At 40.6% G+C, this 23092-nt stretch overlaps 1 protein-coding gene across 1 annotated transcript; it reads left to right on the plus strand.

The window, feature by feature from the left end:
- Nucleotides 1–1546: 1546 nt before the first annotated feature.
- Nucleotides 1547–21049, plus strand: LOC106600855 (uncharacterized). Its single transcript, XM_082973626.1, has 9 exons — nucleotides 1547–1763; nucleotides 6756–6789; nucleotides 8132–8430; nucleotides 8590–8898; nucleotides 9205–9510; nucleotides 13771–14094; nucleotides 14319–14450; nucleotides 14721–14898; nucleotides 20240–21049. The coding sequence occupies exons 1-9, from the start codon at nucleotides 1724–1726 to the stop codon at nucleotides 20469–20471; spliced, it is 1854 nt and encodes a 617-aa protein (XP_082829752.1). The 5' UTR covers nucleotides 1547–1723; the 3' UTR covers nucleotides 20472–21049.
- Nucleotides 21050–23092: the final 2043 nt, after the last annotated feature.

Raw genomic sequence — 23092 nt, forward strand, 5'->3', positions numbered from 1 at the left:
TGTTTGTTTGATTGCATTGCGGAGGGAATAACTACACTGTTCGGCCATATTCCCCTTACATCTTTCCATGGTTGAATGCGATGGTTCTCCCTTGATTTGAAATGATACAATGACTGAGGTCAAGGTGCCGGTATGTTCATTCTTATCGGGCGAACCGTTTAGAAATTACAGCACTTTTTGTATCTAGTCCACCATTGTACGGGACCAAAAGTATTTGGACAAATTCAATTATACAGTATGTGTATCAAAGTAATCAAAAGTTTAGTATTTGTCCCATATTCGATGCGCGCAATGATTACATCAATATTGTGACTCTACAAACTTGTTGGATGCATTTGCTGTTTGTTTTGGTTGCGTTTCAGATTATTTTGTGGGATATGATATTTGTGCGTCTAACATGCTGACTACACCCCTCGCGAGCATTGCAAAATAAATGTAAACATACACGTTATTCAATTATGAACTTTTGTTGATATCATTTTGTTTGTAAGGTTTTTTTATTCCCTTGAGTTTGCTGTAACGAATATTCATGAGCGAACTGTTATGCAACAGGTATTGACAACAGACACAACAGAGGGGAGGACAACGAAGAGGACTATGTGAATGTTGAAAACGTCCGTTACCAGAGAGGTCTGGAGGGAGTGAAGGGTGTAAGGAAGAATGAGAAGGAAAAAGGGCACAGCTATGGAAAATCAGAGGATGTCTATGTCAACGGGGAGGGAAACACTCAAAGAAATGGTGTTTGTGGGGGGTCTCATGAGAAAATGAACAGTGAAGACGATGATGAAGATTACGTTAATGTCTCTGCTCAGGACAATACAGCACATGATGTGAATGAAGACATTTATCAAAACTATTAGGAAAAGTAACAGTGGACTGTATGCAACCTGTAACTTAAGTAGCTCATTGGCACCAACACATGGATTTGGTCCTTCGTGAGATGTTTATAAAGGGGCGGTAGGTGGCTTAGTGGTTAGAGTGTTGGGCCAGTAACCGAAAGGTTGCTGGATTGAAAACCTGAGCTGACAAGGTAAACATCTGTCATTCTGCCCCTGAACAAGGCAGTTAACCCACTGTTCCCCGGTAGGCCGCCTTTGTAAATAAGAATTTGTTCTTAACTGACTTGCCTAGTGAAATAAAAAATCATAATTAAGATGCAAAAGTACAACAACTACGGTGGCTGTAGTTGACACTTAAACTAGACATATGAAATAATGGTATTGCTTTATTCTATTTAGCTTTTTGTATCCAATCAAAATGTTCAGCATATTTGATCCATTGGGTCAAATTCCAAACTAGTTTTTGTATGCATTGGTGTGGTGTCACTTTCTGTGTCTTTAATCACCTCCAGTGTTGTCCAACTGTTGAGTGATTTGCATTAAACTGATCTGGATCCTCGTTGCATGTTTTGGAATTCCACTTATGTCTCCACTCCTTCTTTAGGAAGGAAAAGGCGTGACTCTAATCCACGTCTCCTAGGTCAAGACCATCAATCTATGCATTCTCTTTTGATTCTCTTTTGGTTTTCCACCAATCATACAAGGACTATATTGACCACAGAACTGTCTACTCTGCAGTAGATACAGCCACAGCACAAATGAGGAAGTGACAGATGAGAAGTGACATTCACAAGACATTTTGCTGACGAAGACTGGTCAACACACTTTTCACCAGAACGATTGTTCAGGTCGACTAGAGAAAATTAACTGTCTTTATTTCTGACATGAAGACGCAAATATGGAATATCTTCTATCTGACAATGGGTGAGTTTAATTTACAAAAAGTCCAATCTACTGGAATATGTCAGAAAATAGAGAAAACAGAAAATATCTTGAAATTAATATTTTTAAGGGCTGCATATTGGATACAAGTACTCAGGGATAGATTCTACTTCAAATTGAGAAAAGTGTATCATGTTCATCATTCATTTATTTGAATGGTAAATTTGCTTGAAACTTTATACTTGCACTGTTAAACCTCCACAGAGAGTTGAGTGTCTGCAGGTTCTCTCCTCCCTGGGGCTTGATTGGTTAATTAAGGTAACTGACTTATGAAAGGAACTCCCCTCACCTATAGGTCTTAATTGAAAGGAAAAAACTAAAACCAGCAGACGCTAGGCCATCCATGTAATGAGTTTGAGTTTCATTTCAAGTAAAGATTTGGATCTCTGTCAGTAATGGGGAAGAACTAAGAGTAATCTCTCCAGACTATCATAAATCACTAGCCAATAGTCAAATGATCTGTCAATGTTTAGTAAAGGGGTTGATATGCTCAATAGTATTCTTGACTAAGGAAATATTGACTTCTGCCAGATAATTGATACAAGCAATTTATATTTTCATAGAATATATTTGACTACATTGAAATTGAGTTTTAAAACTGATTTCAATAATAATTCAACTTAAAATAATGATAACAATTACCAGTAGATGTATTTAAAGAGTGACTGAACTTCCTGATTTGGCCTCGTTTTGAAGCTTAGTCATTAAGAAACACTAGTGGCCTCATGATTGAAGCCAAACAACAGTTATCTTGGGGGTGTGGTTTGATGTGGGTGTTTCTTGGGTTTGTTTTTGCCATTCAATTACAACAAACGCGAAAGGATGACACGCAAATCCGTGATGCGCTCCTTATTTGTGTTTGTATGTATAAAAAAAGCTAAGGTAAGCTAAGTTATCTTTGCTATGGAGAGAAGAAAGTTTGGAAGTCGAGGACATCTCCCCTCCTGACTGAATCCCCATCTCAAGATCAGCTCAGTTCAGTTCCACATGGTCTTGTGTTTAGCCAAGCTGGCAGAGGCTTGCTAGCATAGCTTGGGGATAGCTGAAGCTGGCTAGCCAATCAAGCTGAAATTCCCCTGTGAAATCAGTAATAGAAAGATAAAAAGAGCCAGTGTTTGGAATGTGTTTCATAAGACACTCATTCTACAACAAGGGCGGCAGGTCGCCTAGTGGTTAGAACATTGGACCTGTAACCGAAAGGTTGCTAGATCGAATCCCTGAGCTGACGAGGTAAAAGTCTGTCGTTCTGCCCCTGAACAAGGTAGTTAACCCACTGTTCCTAGGCCGTTATTGTAAATAAGAATGTGTTCTTAACTGACTTTCCTTGTTAAATAAATATAACACCTTGCTATGAAAGTAGCTTGTAATGTAGTTTCAATGTTTCAACAAGATATAAAGACAACTGCGAGTTGAATGCCCAGTCATGAGTCAGCTCAGCTTGCCTACAACACAATATTCTATAGCCTAACTGGCTAGTTTTGTCTAGTCTCTCCTTATGTCCACTCTTAGATCTTTGCCGGGGGGACAAATCCCAGAACTACTAGTATCCCTACAGGTGTAGGCTACACGTGGACATTGCACAAACATCACCCAGCTTAAGTCTGCATACCTTTATCAACAACAAATTGGAGATTGTGTTTTTGTTGCAAAGACAAAATATATCCAGTAAATATCATATTGGTGTGCTTATGAAGACAATATGCCTACTCTTACCTAGCAAATATATGTAAGTTGTGTGTAGAGTACAACTTCAGCTGTCTAACTACAATGGCATTCTATTTGGCCAAATCTAAGGATTTGTCCAACCACACACAGACACGCACAGTTCTGTGGGTGAGGTTCTGGCTTCAAGTCGCCAGTGGGTGATGAAGTCCCTTCCATCTATGTAATGCATTACAGGTGAGGACAGGTGCAGTCATGTGGCAGGAGGGGTGGAGATAGGGCTGTTACGGTGACCGTATTACCGCCAAACCGGCAGTCATGACACAGACAAATTCCACGTGACCGTTTAGTCACGGTAACTAGGCTTCTGATGCTGCTGCTGATAGGCTTCTGATGCTGCTGATGGTCATTAGTAGCCTACCAAACTTGCTAATTGCCTGGTACTCAGCACTCTATTGTCCCTCTAATCACTCTGACATCAATGCAAATGTTTTAGAAAATCAAATCAAACATGAGAGCCCATGAGCTCATGTTGCGCAACATTTTCTATTTATTTTAAATCCCATGCCCCTGTTCCAAGACAGGTACATGATAATGGTCCATTCTATATCAAATCTATTCACACATACAGTGCATTCGGAAAGTATTCAGACCCCTTCACTTTTTCCAAATGTTGTTACATTGTAACCTTATTCTAAAAATTGATTAAATACATAAGAAATCATCAATCTATCCACAATACCCCATAATGACAAAGCAAACACAGGTTTTTAGATACTTTTGCACATTTATATAAAATAAAAAACACATTTTATTAGTCACATGCGCCGAATACAACAGGTGTAGACCTTACAGTAAAATACTTACTTACAAGCCCTTAACCAACAATGCAGTTTTAAGATAAATACCTAAAAAAATAAGAAATAAAGAGCAGCAGTAAAATAACAACAGCGAAGCTACATACAGGGGGTACCGGTACAGAGTCAATGTGCGGGGGCACCGGTTAGTCCAGGTAATTGAGGTAGTATATACATGTTATAAAAATGACTTATGCACATATAATTACAGAGAGTAGCAGCAGTGTAAAAGAGGGGGGAGGGGGGCAGTGCAAGTAGTCTGGGTAGCTTCTTCACCTGTGTGATCATCTAGGGGGGTTTTGAATAATCATTCTGATTGGCTGGGCTTGGCTCCCCTGTGGGTGGGCCTATGCCCTCCCAGGCCCACCCATGGCTGCGCCCTTGCCCAATTATGAGGAATCCATAGATTAGGGCTTAATGCTTTTATTTAAATTGACTGATTTCCTTCTTTGAAGTGTAACTCAGTAAAATCTTTGAAATTGTTGCATGTTGCGTTTATATTTTTGTTCAGTATAAATACCACAGGAGTCCTCTTACTTTTGAGAACCTTACAGTCCTATTGATCAAACACTATGAACAGGTAGGCTCTGTCCCTCAGTTGCCTATGCACATCAACAACACGAACAACAACTAATGTTAGCTAGGCTAGGCTAGGGGTAGAGGTTAGGGTTAAGGTTAGGATTAAGTTTAGGAGTTAGGTTAAAGGGTTAAGGTTAGGGGAAGAGTTTGCTAACATGCTAAGTAGTTGCATAGTAGCTAAAAAGTAGTAAGTGGTTGAAAAGTTGAAAATTAGCTAAAATACTAAAGTTGACTGTGATGAGATTCGAACTCGCAACCTTCGGATTTCTAGACTTTCGCGTTATACTGTCCTTGTCACGGATGGGCAGCAGATGACTATACCCAGTCCTATCAGCTAAAAACAAGAAGAAGCGGCTCCAGCGGGTACGGGGATCACCAACAATAGACAATTGAGGAGTGGAAATACATTGCCTGGTCTGACAAATCCCGGTTCCCGTTGTGTCATGCTGATGGCAGAGTCAGGATTTGGAGTAAGCACCATGAGTCCATGGCCTCATCCTGCCTGGTGTCAACGGTACAGGCTGCTGGTGGTGTAATGATGTGGGGAATGTATTACTGGCACGTTAGTTCGTTTTATGCCAATTGAGTAATGTTTGAAGCCCAGCCTGGTCTGGGACACTCAAATTAGTATAATATGTTACATTTGGTATGGTTACATAAGACAGATGGTTACGTTAGGGGAAGGGTTAGCTTACATGCTAAGTAGATGCAAAGTAGCTAAAAAGTAGTAGGTAGTTGGAAAGTTGCTAATTAGCTCAAATGCTAAAGTTGTCCGTGATGAGATTCTAACTAGATGTTTGCGTTATATGCCTACCGTTATATGCCTACGCGACCAAGCACCCTACTTTCGTTTTTGCCTTAACCCTTTTAGCTAACCCTTCCCCCAACCTTTAACCTAACTCCTAACCTTAACCCGAATCCCTAGCCTAGCAAACGTTAGCAAGCTAGCTAACATTAGCCACCTAGCTAGAATTCATAACATATCATACGTCTTGCAAATTCTTAACATATTGTACGTTTTTCAAATTGGAAACATTGTACATTTTGCAAATTCGTAACATATAATACGAATTGTAATTCATAACATATCATACGAAATGGGTGATGGAGATCCACAAATTACTACTTAACATATGAAACGTAACATATCATACTAAATGGAGTGTTTCGGATTTACGTAGAGAATAATACAAAATGGTCTGAGACCAGGTTGGAATGCTGCACCTTGTATCATCCATTCCCCGAATAATTCAGGGTGTTCTGGGTGCAAAGGGGGTCCTACCCGGTACTAGATGAACATACCTAATAAACTGGCCACTGAGTGTATATAAAACAACAGAAAATCCAGTTTTAGACTACACTGGGCCTTTAAGTAGTTGTAGTGGACAGTTAGGAATACAGTAATAGTTTAAGGCAAACGAGAGAAAAAAAGTCCCCGTGGACAGATATTTCAGCATTTTTTAACCGCCGTAACTGCCATTTCCTGTAATCTAGAGCAAACAGTACCATATTAGGTTTTGGTGCCTGGCCTTAAAATTATAACAAATAGAGTCAAATAATGCCCACAAGTGGCGCAGCGCCACTCTTACCTTCTTTGGGCAGAACTCTGATTAGTACATCATTCAGGTTTCATTGAATTTAGTTTATGCTAACTAGACATTCTCACTATCCTCACTAAAATAGACATTGCCTTTCACATACTGAACTGATCACTCACACAGCATGCTTCTTGTGACAGTTTGTGGTGAACCACAGAATATTGCCTGCTGGCTCGTCTTCAGTTTTGTCTTACTGAAAAGTTTTTGTCTCAGCTGTGTGGGTGTGGTGAGACATTGACTACCACTAATTTCACTTTCAATTTGTTTTTCTTTATTAGTCTACCTATGGAATGGACCTCTACCTGCAGGCAAGTGAATCTCCTTTGGTTTTAGTCATGTCAATTCCTGAAAAAGCTGTGGCAACCATTGCGTGAAACAAAACAATATCTTAACCATAGACATCTTTTCGACGTCCAAATATTGATATTAAGATGTCTTAACATTAACATTAAAATCAGTAGTAGTTCATACTATACCGCATTCATAGTATGCTGCACACATCACAAAAGAAAATGCTGGGTTGTTTTGATGACCCAACTGCTGGGTTGCAGGCATTTGGTCACTTAGTTTGGTTGTTTTCTTTAAAAGCTGCCAGTTATTGATGCTGGGTTGTTTATGTTGGGTTATTGAGTATATCTCAATTACCCAGCATAAACAATCCAGCACCCAGTGGGTCAAGGAGGTGTGGCTTAGTAGGGGCGTGGCTTTCAGATAATATTTTTTGTCATTCCGGTTAATATGTTCTGTTGTATTGTTATCACATATTAAGGTTGAACATTGATACTTTGGTAACTTTAATGAAGCTTAAAAAAGTGTATGAGTTCCTTAAAAGCCTATGCACATCCCGATGTTGGGATATGTACATGTCAGTGGAGGCTCCTCAGAGGAGGAAGGGGAGGACCATCGGCTAGGTTGTAGCAACCTCATGATGGGTATAGGGAAAATTTGAGTATCATGTAACAGCCTTAACCTATCGCTGTTACATTGAACTGGGTGAATGGACTATGAATGAGTCATCCAATATGCTGTATTAGAAATAAGGCCATGCTCATGAAATGAAGTCCTCCTCCCTCATCTTAAACGGCACTAACCGCCACTGGTACATATCATAATACATATCCCAATTTTTTTTCTCAATGTTGGGATATGTAAATTATAATGTTGTGAATTTTATATTAGAATATGTCATGTGCAAAATTATAGAAAAATAGTGGTGTACAAACTTACAATGATAAACAGGAATGACATTTACTCTCATGGGTGGTCAAAAATAACTATATGAAATCCACGCCCATAATAGGTCACACCTCCTGAAAATAAATAACCTATGGATTATGTTAAAAAAGACCTAGCTGTTCGGTCAACCCAAATGATGGTTAAAAAAACAACAACTGATGGTTAAATTAACCCATGTTTGGTTTATCCCAACAACCCAACATGTTGGGTTATTCATGCAGCACAACTGTGTGGGTCCAAATAACCCATTGTGTGCTCTGTCCACTATTTAAACAGCTCTGGGTTACGAATTTTTTTTGCCCATCATTTTATAGAGTGCAGATGAATTCTGAGTTATTTTTTTACAATTTGTTTTTACGTTTACCACAGCCATGAATTTTAATGTATAACGGTCCATGTCTTTTAACCTCATAGAGAGTGCCCAGATCAGACTGGTCAATGGTCTCTGCTCTGGGAGAGTGGAGATCTATCACAACAGCCAGTGGGGAACAGTGTGTGATGACGACTGGGATATGAATGATGCTAAGGTGGTCTGTAAACAGCTGGGCTGTGGGAGTGCTATGAGTTCCCCAGGGTCTGCCCACTTTGGCCAGGGCAGTGGGCAGATCTGGATGGATGATATTACATGCTTGGGTAGTGAAAGCACACTCACACAGTGCTCACACACTACAACACATAACTGCAAGCATGGTGAAGATGCCGGTGTTGTCTGTTCAGGTAAGGAATTCACCTTGTCCTGCCATTCTCTCCTGCCAGACACATTTCCATTGCTTTAGTTGATATCACGAAATGGGTGATGAGATAAAAACTGTCCAGTTCCATGACTTGAATGATCATGGCCTTCATTTATGTCCCCCTCTCCCCCAAACCTGCAAGGTGTCCAGGTCAGGCTGGTCAATGGTTCTGGTCTCTGCTCTGGGAGAGTGGAGATCTATTACAATGGCCAGTGGGGAACAGTGTGTGATGACGACTGGGATATGAATGATGCTAAGGTGGTCTGTAAACAGCTGGGCTGTGGGAGTGCTATGAGTTCCCCAGGGTCTGCCCGCTTTGGCCAGGGCAGTGGGCAGATCTGGATGGATGATATTAAATGCTCGGGTAGTGAAAGCACACTCACACAGTGCTCACACACTACAAAACATAACTGCAATCATGGTGAAGATGCCGGTGTTGTCTGCCTCTCAGGTAGGAGGTGTTTTTATCGTTTTATAGACATCTTGTGACATGAGCGATGCACAAACAATTTGAGATCCTAGCAAAAGCAAAAACATTAACATAAAAAAAGAAATGAACAATAGGGTAGAAACACGACAAAATTCATGTGGAATACCATTGCTAGTGAATTTAAATGTGTTGGGTCAGTTATATGCAATGTTCACTTCAGATCCGCATGAAGAGAGCAGTTCAGTCCTTTTAGGAGGACAGACAATGGAACGGAGCCCTACGTGTGTCTGTCTTTTCTTGTAACTAATACAGAATACTTTTGTACAGGTTTAACTCTAAGGATGCCTATCCTCTCTACAACACCTTCCCACTCAGCTTTTTCACCTGGTGAAAAGGTTCAGTTCATCTGCTCTGTCCCACAGCGAATTTCCATCACTGCAACATTTGACTTATATATGGGAGGATCTTCAATAATGACCCAGGCAGTTGAATCCACTCAGACCAGGGTGATTTTCACATTGTCCAGTCTGCAATCTGCACACCAGGGAAGGTACAGTTGTCGACAACAGATAACCCAGAATGGTCAGAATATTATCAGCTCTTCTTCAAGCAACTCCATGGACATCACTATTGGTGAGTAAGACTGCGAACACACTTACAGTTGAGGGCACTAAAACGTTTTATAAAAACGTATTTTGCAGAACAGGTTTCTGTAACATACTATCACTAGTAGACGCTAGAGCAACTTGTTGCACACGCATTGTAGCAATTTCTGCCAAAAACTGTTCAATGCCTGCTTCTGTAAGGTTACATAAGCAGTGCCTTCAGAAAGTATTCACACCCCTTTACTTTTTCCACATTTTGTTGTTACAAAGTGGGATTAAAATGTCAGCAATCTACACAAAATACTCTGTCAAAGTGGAAGAAAAAGTTTATCATTTATAAAAAAAACAATAATGGGAAATAAACACTAATATATCTTGATTAGAAAAGTATTCAAACCCCTGAGTCAATATATGTCAGAATCACCTTTTTACCGAGATCTTAGTTTAACATCTAACTAAGATGTTTGGTGCAGTATTTCTCAAGTGAAAAAATGTGCATGAAAATGATTCATCTCTCGTTGAATGACAACAAACGCTTCATTGAAGAATCCCTACTGCTGACCAATCACAGACGAAGGGGTGTAGGCATCAGCCATCAACTTTCGGCTTGCCTCAGGAAAAGAATGTGTGCATGAACAGCCGAAAAAACAATTGCGAAGACCAAAATGAACCAAAATGTCCACACATTTTTCTGAGCTGTTTCGGATGGGAAGCATGTGGACGCCTTAACTCTCAACAGTAAGTTGAGACCCCGACGGCCTAGGACCCTAATTGACCGCTTATGTCACTCATGCCTGGAGCCGGGCCCTGTTGGTAGGGATAAAGTGTCTAGGCAACAGTATATTTAATAAACAGTAACAGCAGCATAAGTGGGTCAAAAAGGGTCAATGCAGATAGTTAAATAGTTTACCAAAAGCTACCCTGACTAACTATTTAGCAGTCTTATGGCTTGGGGGTAGAAGCTGTTCGGGGTCCTGTTGGTTCCAGATATGGTGCATCAGTACCGCTTGGTGTGCGGTAACACAGAGAACAGTCTATGACTTGGGTGGCTGGAATTGTTGACAATTTTTAGTGCCTTCCTCTGACACTGCCTGGTATAGAGGTCCTGGATGGCAGGAAGCTTGGAACCAGTGATGTACTAGGCCGTACGCACTACCATTTGTAGCGCCTTGTGGTTGGATGCCAAGCAGTTGCCATACCAAGTTATTAATATGTGACTTGTTATGTGACTTCTTTGGGATAGGGGGAGGTATTTTGACGTCCGGATGAAAAGCGTGCCCAAAATAAATTGCCTGCTACTCAGGCCCAGAAGCTAGGATATGCATATATTTGGTAGATTTGGATAGAAAACAATCTAAAGCTTCTAAAACTGTTAAAATGATGTCTGTGAGTATAACAGAACTTATTTGGCAGGCGAAAACCCGAGGACAAACCATCCAGGAAAAAAGTTTTTGAGTTCACTGTGTTTTCAATTTGTTTTCTATGGGAAACTAGATTTATGAGGCACCTGGTTGCAGTTCCTATGGGTCCACTAGATGTCAACAGTCTTTAGAAATTGGTTGATGTTTTTCCTTTGAGAAATGAATAAGTACGGCTATTCAGAATGAGTGTCAAGCCAAGTGGACTCTTTTGTTTGGGGCACGCAACCTGGAGCTCGCTTCACGTTGATTTTATCCGCTATTGAACACAGTATATTCCGTCTTAAATTTGATTGATTATTTACGTTTTAGGATACCTAAGGTTGGATTAGGAAAGATGTTTGAAATGTTTGGACCAAGTTCACAGGTAACTTATTAGATCATTTGTAATCATGTTGGGCGAGTTGGAACCGGTGTATTTCTGAATGAAACGCGTCAAATAAATGGACATTTTGGGGATATAAACAAGGAATTTATCGAACAAAAGGACCATTTGTGATGTTTCTGGGACATATTGGAGTGCCAACAGAAGAAGAACTTCAAAGGTAAGGCATGAATTATATCGTTATTTCTGACTTTTGTGTCGCCACATGCCTGGTTGAAAATGATTGTTATGCATTTGTATGGTGGGGCACTGTCCTCAGATAATCGCATGGTTTGCTTTCGCCGTAAAGCCTTTTTGAAATCTGACACTGCGGCTGGATTGACAAGAAGTTAAACTTTATTTTGACATATTGCATGTGTACTTTCAAGAATGTTAAATATTTACAATTCTGTAGTTTGAATTTGGCACTCTGCACTTTCACTGGATGTTGGTGAGGTGGGACGCTACCGTCACACCTAGCCTAGAGAGGTTTAAAGCAAATTTGTACTTCTAAACTTATTTAGTGCATTAGTTCCGTTTGCCGTGCGGTAGCAGAGAGAACAGTCTATGGATGGAGTCGCTGACAATTTAGAAAAACATAATGCCACTTTTACATTATGGGGTATAGTCTATATGCCAGTGACACAAAATCTCAATTGAATCAATTTTAAATTCAGGTCGTAACACAACAAAATGTGGAAAAGGTCAAGAGGTGTGAATGCTTTCTGAAGGCACTGTGGGTTAATATTTTACCACATACACAACTGCCATCTCTTGTTTAGTGTTAAGAAGACGTTTTGACATGTTCTTGATAGCTGACATGATTGTTTCCCAGTTCAGGCAGCATTACAGAGGCAAAAAGAGAAAGCCTGAAGCTAACAAAATAAAGTGCAGGTTTGTGCTTTAGACTACATGAAGACTGAGTTTTCAAGTTTTTACAGTCAATCTTTATGCTGGAGCAGCTTAAAATATTACATTTAGTGGTTTTAAGTTTACCAAACTAACATACAGATGCGGTCAAATATATGAAGCAACTTGTTGAATTACTATTTTTACCTATAGGCACCTGCAACTAACCACAGGTGAGATAAATTTCACATTAACGAGAATCATTGCCTCCAACCAAATGAATTAGAATTTTAAATAATTTAATCCAGACCATTTTATTATTTGTATTTTATTGAAACATCACAATTTCAGTTTAGGTCTGTGCAGTTGTAAATCAAACATATACATTGGAAACACCAGCGTTTTTTCCATTTCAACATATTTTTTAAGAAATAGTGACTCGTACAAGGGTGCCAATACATTTGACCGCGTCTGTACATTCATCGCAACCCGTGCTGCTGTTTTTGCATACCTCCACCGCAGCCCCGAACTAATTGTTCTGCTTTCTTTTTTGGAGGGGGGGTGTTAGATATTCTGCTCTGATCCACAGCAAACAATTATTTAACTGGCTTTATTATGGCTATATTACACCTTGATTTCTCTGTGACCAATCAATCAATCAAATTGATTTATAAAGCCCGTTTTTCATCATCAGCCAATGTCACAAAGTGCTATAGAGAAACCCAGCCTAAAACCGCAAACAGCATGCAATGCAGATGTAGAAGCACGGTGGCTAGGAAACTCCCTGGAAAGGCAGGAAGCTTGGAAGAAACCTGGAGAGGAACCAGTCTCTGAAGGTTGGCCGGTCCTCTTCTGACTGTTCCGGGTCGAGATTATAACAGTACATGGCCAAGATGTTCAAACGTTCATAGATGACCAGCAGGGTCAAATAATAATAATAATCAGTGGTTGTAGAGGGTGCAACAAGTCAGCACCTCAGGAGTAAATGTCAGTTGGCTTTTCATAGCCGATCATTCAGAGTTAGAGACAGCAGGTGCGGTAGAGAGAGAGAGAATCGAAATCAGCAGGTCCGGGACAAGGTAGCACGTCTGCTGAACAGGTCAGGGTTCCATAGCCGCAAGCAGAACAGTTGAAACTGGAGCAGCAGCATGACCAGGTGGACTGGGGACAGCAAGTGACCCTCCCAAAGCCCCAAATAAATCTGAGATCTGCCAGAGAGGTTGCCTGGGGAGACGGTGTTGACATCATCTGCTCCGTCACAACACAGCACTTGGGTGGAGCATTCAAATTACAGAAGACTTTAGGCTCGTTCAGAATGGACAAAACCACAAGTAGCAACTCTCAACGTTCCTAAAGTGGTCTTTAGCCATGAGGGGTCATACCGATGTCAGTATGAGACTAGGGTATCCAGTCGAGACTTCAGCTCCCCTCAAAGTGACTCTGTTGAATTCTCTGTTATAGGTGAGCAACTAAACATTAATGGGTGAACACCATCAGCAAGAGGAACACTGGGTTCCGAGATTATACGCTCTTTAATGCAAGAGTTTGGATATCTCTTCATAATGTATTCTAGCATAGTGTTCTCTTGCCGAGAAAGATTACTGTTATGCTGCAGTCACAGTGCACACATTAACAACCTGCTCTTGTCTTTTGCTAGTCGTCTTGTTACAGCCCAACATCTCTCTCAGTGCTCCAAATGGAGGGATGTTCTGGGGACTTCAGGGGCCAGAGGTGACCAGGGGCCACAGCTTCTCCATCACCTGCTCTATTCAGCCACAGTATCCTGGAGGCCTCTTCTATCTGGACTTCTCTGGGTCTAACAGGACTGAAACTAAGCCAGCAGTCAACCACTCTGCCTCCTTTCACTTTCCTGTTGCGGAGTATACAGACCAGGGGAACTACAGTTGTGTTTATGAAGTTAATGTCACCACCCTGCCATTCCATTCTATCAAGACAGAGTTGCTGACAGTCAGCATTCGAGGTAAAATACATTTTAGTTTCATGTTTTCAAGTGCATTACCATGAAGGTCATATTTAAGGATTGTAGAATAGAATAGAATAGAATATAGAATATATTATCAGTCCTATCATTCATGCAATATTTTTTTAAGACCAATGTTTTACATTGCAGAAGAATTTGATAGCTATACGAATTCTGAAATGTGGTCTTCTGAAAGATGTTGAATATGGTGTTTCTCTCCATAGCATCCATAGTCCCCATTATTGCCTCTGGTGCAATAGGTGGGCTACTGCTCCTCCTGCTGCTGCTCATTCCTTGTCTAGTCTGGAGGAAGATAAGCAGCAGAGAGCAGTCTATTATGAGAAACCTGAGAGAAAGTAAGATCTAGCTCCTCTAATCAGGATTCAGGTTAGGGTTGCAAAATACCCAGGTTTTCAAGAACACCCAGTTGGAAGATTCCTGAAAATCAGGAAGAATTCATCGGGAAATATGGAATCCTCGAACCAGGATATCATGAAAACCTGGACATTTTGATTACTGGAATTGTTCAACCCTAATTTTGTTATGATTTTCTACTGTTTATGATATCTATTCCTGCTTATGTCCACTGATGTCATTTATATGAATTAAACTGATCAATCCCTCAGCTGCCAATAACATTAGCACATATGGAAACACTGTGGTTGCAGCGAGTGAGGAAAATGATGAAGAGGACTATGTCAACGTAGAAACCTTTGTCAACAAGAGCAAAGATGAAGACTTGAAAAAAGGATGCCATGCAGAAATGTATGTGAAAAAGGAGTTGATTATGACTAAAAATAATGAGTAAGTTATGTGTTGTCTCTACCTTCTTGCCCTTTGTGCTGTTGTCTGTGCCCGATCATGTTTGTACCCTATTTTGTGCTGCTACCATGTTGTTCTGCTGCCATGTTGTGTTGCTACCATGTTGTTGTCACGTTTTGTTGCTACCATGCTGTGTTGTCATGTGTTGCTGCCATGCTATGTTGTTGCCTTAGGTTTCTCTTTATGTAGTGTTGTGGTGTCTCTCTTGTCGTGATGTGTGTCTGCGAGTGAGGAAAATGATGAAGAGGACTATGTCAACGTTAGGGTGACCATACGTCCTCTTTTTCCCGGACATGTCCTCTTTTTGGACCCAAAAAAATGCGTCCGGGCGGGATTTCTAAATCGCCCAAAATGTCCGGGATTCGGCTTTTGCTTTCTATAGTCGCCATTCATTGTGTGCGTTTTTGGGGTTTTGCATTGCTTTGACCTTTCTCTTTAGGTCCCGCCTTCTCACACGCCACCATTGGTGGGTCATGTAGGCCTACGCAAAGATTGGTCAAACTGCATCTCAATCATTACCCTCACCATGGCAACAGCCAAGAGACAGTCAACAGTGGCTTGTCAACAGGGTCTTCCCTGTGGCTCAGTTGGTAGAGCATGGTGTGTGCAACGCCAGGGTTGTGGGTTCGATTCCCACGGGGGGCCAGTATAAATAAGTGTCTGCTAAATTACTGAAAAAAAAATAATAAATAAATAAATAAACAGTGGCACATGGCATTTTTACTCTGTTTTGGAGCCCAAACGCAAATGTAAATTCACAGATGATATACAGAGAAAATTCCCGTGTTTTCGTCTTTGTCGGGATCCGTGTGAAGCAGAATGCATGACTTGCAAAGCTGGCACGTACGTGTCAGTGTCAAATAAAGGTGCTAGCGACCTAGAATCCCACATAAGCTCCGCAAAACACAAAATTGCAGCTAAAGGAGAGAGTTCGTCAGGTAAATTAACTGACTATTTTGTGAGAGCAGGTAAAACAGAAGATGCTGTTACTGCTGCGGAGGGAGTTTTTGCATTCCACAACACGAAGCATCACAATAGCTACAGATCAATGGACTGCACGTCTGCCTTGTTAAAAAAGGCTTTCCCTGATTCCGAGACTGCGCAAAAATGTTCAAGCGCTCGTACTAAGACCGAAGCAATTGTTAACGCTGTGATAGCACCACATTCTGTCGACATAGCTCAGAAAGCACTAGAAGACATACCTTACTGTGGTGTTTCTACTGATGGGAGCAATCACGGTGCTGTGAAAATATTTTAACCTATGGCCATGAAAAGAAAGGTGTTAAAAGCTAAACTATATATATTTTTTTGTTTTGTTATTATTCTATTGTTGAGGGCCAATAGTTGAATGGAAAGGATGTATTACTTTATGTATTAAAGTTCATTAACATAGTTGCATGGTTGTGAACGCATTTGTATTTACCGCCCACTGTGTCCGTCTGCCTCCCGCTCCTACTGTCCTCTTTTTTGAAAACTAAAATATGGTCACCCTAGTCAACGTAGAAACCTTTGTCAACAAGAGCAAAGATGAAGACTTGAAAAAAGGATGCCATGCAGGAATGTATGTGAAAAGGGAGTTGCTTACAACCAAAAATAATGATAAAAAAATGTCTGCAGTTATGAAAGGGTAACGTGTGCCAAAATCCTGACTTGAAGTCCAGGGGCCGGATTCACAAAACCTTCTTAAGAAGAAATATCTTCTTAACTGGCATTTTTTCCTTAACTATAGACTTAAGAAGAAAGTTAAGTAAAGTTGCTATTCCTCAGTAAAGTTATTGGAAATGTTCTTAAGGTTTTTCCTAAGTTTCTGCCTAAGAATCGTCCCACCCAATAGCCAGTGAAAAATCAGAGCGCCATATTCAAAACTACAAAATGTCATAATTCAAAGTTCTCAAACATATGACTATTTTACACCATTTGAAAGATAAACCTCTCCTGAATCCAACCACGTTGTCCGATTTCAAAAAGGCTTTACGGCGAAAGCATAAAGTTAGATTATGTTAGGACAGTACATAGACAAGAAATTACACACAGCCATTTTCAATGCAAGGAGAGGCGTCACCAAAAGCAGAAAACCAGCTAAAATTATGCACTAACCTTTGACAATCTTCATCAGATGACACTCCTAGGACATTATGTTAGACAATACATGCATTTTTTGTTCTATCAAGTTCATATTTATATCCAAAAAACCCATTTTACATTGGCGAGTGATGTTCAGAAAATGAATTTCCCCCAAAACTGGCGGTGAAAGGGCACATCAATTTACAAAAATACTCATTATAAACGTTGATAAAATATTAAACCGTCAAAGAATTATAGATTAACATCTCCTGAATGCAACCGCTTTGACAGATTTCAAAATAACTTTACGAGGAAAGCACACTTTGCAATAATCTGAGTACTGCGCTCAGAAAAAAACATCAGGCGATACAGATACCCGCCATTTTGGAGTCATCTAAAATCTTAAATAGCATTAGAAATATTCACTTACCTTTAATAATCTTCATCAAAAGGCACTTCTAGGAATCCCAGATCCACAATAAATGTTGTTTTGTTCGATAAAGTCCATTATTTATGTCGAAATACCCCTTGTTGTTTGCGCGTTCAGTAAGCTACTCCAAGTGTAGGAAGCGCACGGAAAATGTCACTACGAAAAGTAATTTTTTTTTAATTTTACGTTCGTTCAAACATGTCAAACGTTGCATAGCATCAATCTTTAGAGCCTTTTTATCTTGGAACTTCAATAATATTCCAACCGGACGATTGCAATCTTTTTAAAAACGTTTCGGAACACAGCTACCTCCTCACGTGAACGAGCATCAGAAACCCATGTCATTTTCTGAGTCATCTACTTCCATGTCCTCTTGTTGGCTCTCTGTTCACCATAGAAGCCTCAAACAACTTTCTAAATACTGTTGACATCTAGTGGAATCCTTAGGAAGTGTACAATGAACCCTAAGTCACTGTGTGTTAGAAAGGCAAGGACTTGAAAAGACTACAGGCATTAGATTTCCATTTCCTGGTTGTATTTTTCTCAGGTTTTTGCCTGCCATATGAGTTCTGTTATACTCACAGACATCATTCAAACAGTTTTAGAAACTTCAGTGTTTTCTATCCAAATCTACTAATACTATGCATATCCTACCTTCTGAGTCTGAGTAGGAGGCCGTTTAATTTGGGTACGTTTTTCATCCGGCCGTGAAAATACTGCCCCCTACCCTAGAGAAGTTAACTTTATGACAGCTAATCCCTTGTCTTGGACGAATGGGTACTTTTGTAACCATGAATGTTTTCTTGCGCCACAAAAACAGTTGGCTACCTGATATTTAAATACAGCAAGAATACAAATGTAACACGTATTATCTAGCTAGCTGGTAATTAACAATATGTTACAAAATTCTAGAAGTGTTAAATAGCTAGCGCTATCTCGTCAATTTGCAAAGAAGAACTTGGCTAACTTAGCTAACGTTAACGTCGTTAGCTATGTTGGATATAATGTCTTTACACGTTAGCTAGCTAATGTAGCTAACTAACTTACCGGTCGGGCAGTGCCTCTACCACCATCTCTATGATGGACGACACCTTCTCCTCCAGCAGGTCCACATGAATGGTCTCTCAGCTCCCTTCTTCTTAGCAGCTTACTTGATGTCGGAGCACTTATTTTTTACGGCGTCACTGTCCCTTGCCATACCCCGGCTGTCAGAGACAGACACGGCCACTCTCGCCCATCCTCTCTTTTTGATCTCTGCAGTAAACCTGCAGTTATCAAGTCTCCACAACAGCAATATTTTCCTGGCTACTATTTCCTCCCCATCACGTCAAGCTCTTGTTTACTGAAGTTATTATTGCGCTTTCCTTGGTTATCCATTTTTGGGTTTGATGTACAGTAGCTAACGTTAGTCTGATGGGTTTAATGTGTGAAAAATAACATTTTTTGATTGTGTGTAAAGGGTTCACGAGACAACTATGCATATTTTTTTCGAGACATAAATCAAAAAAAGAAATGTAATAAAATTGAAATATCAACACTTTATTATAGTGGGCCAAATCCTATCATCCCTGTCACATAGGCTTATTTATTGCTTCCAAGCACGTCACTAATGTCAATGCCACATAAGAAGATATTTACGAAGTTCCAAACAAAACTACGAATTCCTAAGAACATTTTGAGGAATTGCATTTACGAACTATCTTATGAACTTCTTATTTTTTTCTTCGGCAGCTTCTTAATAATTAGGGCTAGCGGGACACCTGTCGCCAACTTCCGATGAAATTGGAGAGCGCGCAAGTCAAATAAATGATCATTAAAATTATGGATATTAAACATCTAGGTACATACAAGTGTCCTATATTGGTTAAAAGCTTAAATTCTTGTTAATCTAACTGCATTGTCCGATTTACAATAGGCTAAACAGCGAAAGCATGTCATGCGATTGTTTGAGGACGGCGCCCCACATCAAAATATTTTTCAACCAGCACAGGCTTCGTAAAATCACAAATAGCGATTAAATATTCACTTACTTTTGAAAGTATTCCTCTGATTCGCAATCCAAAGGGTCCCAGCCATAGCATGTAGTGTCGTTTTGTTAGATAAAGTCCTTCTTTATAGCCCAAAAAGTCAGTTTAGTTGGCGCCATCAATTTGAGTAATCCACTCGTTCAACTTGCAGAGAAAGGAATCCAAAAAGCTACCGCTAAATGTTGTTAAAACAAGTCAAAATACGTTCCTATTCAATCCTCAGGTACCCTAAAATGTAATTAAACTAATATTTCATACGGAAAGAAGTATGTTCAATAGGAAAGTAAAATGACCAGGTGCGTGTCCTCTTCGTTGTGCACGCACAGACTGATTTCCAACACTGACTCCCAGTACCAAAACTCAAAATTCTTCCTTGTTTGGGAAGAAACAAGCCTGAATCCTTGAACAAAGACTGTTGACATCTAGTGTAAGCCATAGGAATTGCAATCTGGGAGTTGGAATTGCATAAAACCCACAGCTTTCCATTGTAAGATCATGGGCTCTCTCAAACAAATATATGTATATTTTTGGTTTTTCTTTGGATTTTCTCCTACCATATCAATTGTGTTATAGTCTCATACATTATTTTACCATTTCTACAAACTTCAAAGTGTTTTCTATCCAATGGTACCAATTATATGCATATCATAACTTCTGGGCCTGAGTGACAGGCAGTTTACTTTGGGCACGTCAGTCAGACAGGAAGTGGAGAAAAATAGACCCTAGCCTACGTTTTTTCATAAGTAATGTTTCGTGAATCTGGCCACAGGCAGGTAACTCAAATGTTTGTATTCATGCTCAGGAATGCTCCAGGAGCCATGAACAAGTTTGGAAACAACCAAGGTGAAGGGCCAGAGGCAAGTGAGGAAGATGAGGCCGACTATGAAAATCAGGATATCTTCACAGAGAGGGCTTTTGCTGAAGATTTCTACGAAGACAGTGAGTCTTTAGACCTGGAGCAGCTCACTTCATATAAAGCTGGAAGGGAGAATGACTATGAAGAAGATGACAACATATACGCAAACTATGAGTGAAGGCCTTGTAATACAGATATGCAGATATATAGATGCCAGGAGAGGCATGAAAGGTTAGCTTTGTGAGTTGAATTATAAGGGCTTAAAACAACCACTTTTTTAATCAAAATGTTCACTTAGTAGATACGAGTAAAGGCTTTGTTTGAATATGAATTAGAATTTCTATGTAAATAGTTTGGGTGTTTGATTTCTAGTTGTATTGTTGCCAGGTAATTGTATGAGTTTTCAGACTTGACTTTGGTATATTTTTTAATAATGACATTAAATTATGACATTATTTATTTCAGTTTAAAAACAGTGATTGTGTTGATGAATTGGCATAATCTATTATTACATTTTATCTAATCTATTATTACATTTTTTAAAGGAAATATATTAATATTTCTCTTCTATAAGGTTCAGTGTGCTGTCAAGGAGTTGTGCTGTCAAAAAATAGTCTGTAGCAATGACTGGTTGTGATGTGCTAAACTTGAGATCTACAGTATGACAAACTGTAAAAAAAACATTTGTTTATTTTTCAGTTTATTTTTGTATCGCATTAAATTTCACAGTCCAATAAATATGTGGCACGAAACCGACGCTGCATTTTGGTCCGATCATTTGAACACCCGTGACACAGGGAAAGTTGGGCAGAGATGGAAAATGTAAACTGAAACCTGGTCTGCTGTCTATATAGATAGACATGTACACATAGAGCCTCAGCCAAAATATACTGCTCCAAAAAATTAAGGGAACACTTAAACAACACAATGTAACTCCAAGTCAATCACACTTCTGTGAAATCAAACTGTCCACTTAGGAAGCAACACTGATTGACAATAAATTTCACATGCTGTTGTGCAAATGGAATAGACAACAGGTGGAAATTATAGGCAATTAGCAAGACACCCCCAATAAAGGAGTGGTTCTGCAGATGGTAACCACAGACCACTTCTCAGTTCCTATGCTTCCTGGCTGATGTTTTGGTCACTTTTGAATGCTGGCGGTGCTTTCACTCTAGTGGTAGCATGAGCCGGAGTCTACAACCCACACAAGTGGCTCAGGTAGTGCAGCTCATCCAGGATGGCACATCAATGCGAGCTGTGGCAAGAAGGTTTGCTGTGTCTGTCAGCGTAGTGTCCAGAGCATGGAGGCGCTACCAGGAGACAGGACAATACATTAGGAGACGTGGAGGAGGCCGTAGGAGGGCAACAACCCAGCAGCAGGACCGCTACCTCCGCCTTTGTGCAAGGAGAAGCACTGCCAGAGCCCTGCAAAATGACCTCCAGCAGGCCACAAATGTGCATGTGTCTGCTCAAACGGTCAGAAACAGACTCCATGAGGGTGGTATGAGGGCCCGACGTCCACAGGTGGGGGATGTGCTTACAGCCCAACACCGTGCAGGACGTTTGGCATTTCCCAGAGAACACCAAGATTGGCAAATTCGCCACTGGCGCCCTGTGCTCTTCACAGATGAAAGCAGGTTCACACTGAGCACATGTGACAGACGTGACAGTCTGAAGACGCCGTGGAGAACGTTCTGCTGCCTGCAACATCCTCCAGCATGACCGGTTTGGCGGTGGGTCAGTCATGGTGTGGGGTGGCATTTCTTTGGGGGGCCGCACAGCCCTCCATGTGCTCGCCAGAGGTAGCCTGACTGCCATTAGGTACCGAGATGAGATCCTCAGACCCCTTGTGAGACCATATGCTGGTGCGGTTGGCCCTGGGTTCCTCCTAATGCAAGACAATGCTAGACCACATGTGGCTGGAGTGTGTCAGCAGTTCCTGCAAGAGGAAGGCATTGATGCTATGGACTGACCCGTCCGTTCCCCAGACCTGAATCCAATTGAGCACATCTGGGACATCATGTCTCGCTCCATCCACCAACACCACATTGCACCACAGACTGTCCAGGAGTTGGCGGATGCTTTAGTCCAGGTCTGGGAGGAGATCCCTCAGGAGACCATCCGCCACCTCATCAGGAGCATGCCCAGGCATTGTAGGGAGGTCATACAGGCACGTGGAGGCCACACACACTACTGAGCCTCATTTCGACTTGTTTTAAGGACATTACATCAAAGTTGGATCAGCCTGTAGTGTGGTTTTCCACTTTAATTTTGAGTGTGACTCCAAATCCAGACCTCCATGGGTTGATAAATTGGATTTCCATTGATTATTTTTGTGTGATTTTGTTGTCAGCACATTCAACTATGTAAATATAAAAGTATTTAATAAGATTATTTCATTCATTCAGATCTAGGATGTGTTATTTTAGTGTTCCCTTTATTTTTTTGAGCAGTGTATAACAAACTTCACTTCAGAACATCTTTACCTCTCTTAAGGCTTCTGCAAACTGCAGCTGCAAACCCTGTCTGTGTGTGAACACTTAATAGCTGTCATGTCCTTGAATTGGAGAAGAGGATTTAAGGTCCCTCCCCCAGGCCTCCTCCTCCAATGAGCTTTGAGAGGAATTGAGGAGCAAGGGTGGAGGAAGAAAGTAAGAATTTGACAGCTCTTCCCCTCTCTCTTGTTCTGGGTTGGCCTTTAGTTTGGCCTGAAATCAACAGCCTTTCCATTTTCCTCTTTTTTCATTTTTTTCAAAACGCTCCTCTCCCTCCTTCCTTCCCTGCCTTTCACACCCT

The sequence above is a fragment of the Salmo salar genome, chromosome 03 (genome assembly GCF_965601325.2).
Source record: "Salmo salar chromosome 03, fSalSal1, whole genome shotgun sequence".
Classification (NCBI taxonomy): domain Eukaryota; kingdom Metazoa; phylum Chordata; class Actinopteri; order Salmoniformes; family Salmonidae; genus Salmo; species Salmo salar.

What these genes read in the sequence shown, in the direction of transcription:
- LOC106600855 (XM_082973626.1), top strand. Translation starts at nt 1,724, where the DNA reads ATGAAGACGCAAATATGGAATATCTTCTATCTGACAATGG. An exon ending in GCTGACAGTCAGCATTCGAG is followed by an intron (nt 14,095 to 14,318) that starts GTAAAATACATT and finishes TTCTCTCCATAG; the next exon opens with CATCCATAGTCCCCATTATT. An exon ending in ATTATGACTAAAAATAATGA is followed by an intron (nt 14,899 to 20,239) that starts GTAAGTTATGTG and finishes ATTCATGCTCAG; the next exon opens with GAATGCTCCAGGAGCCATGA.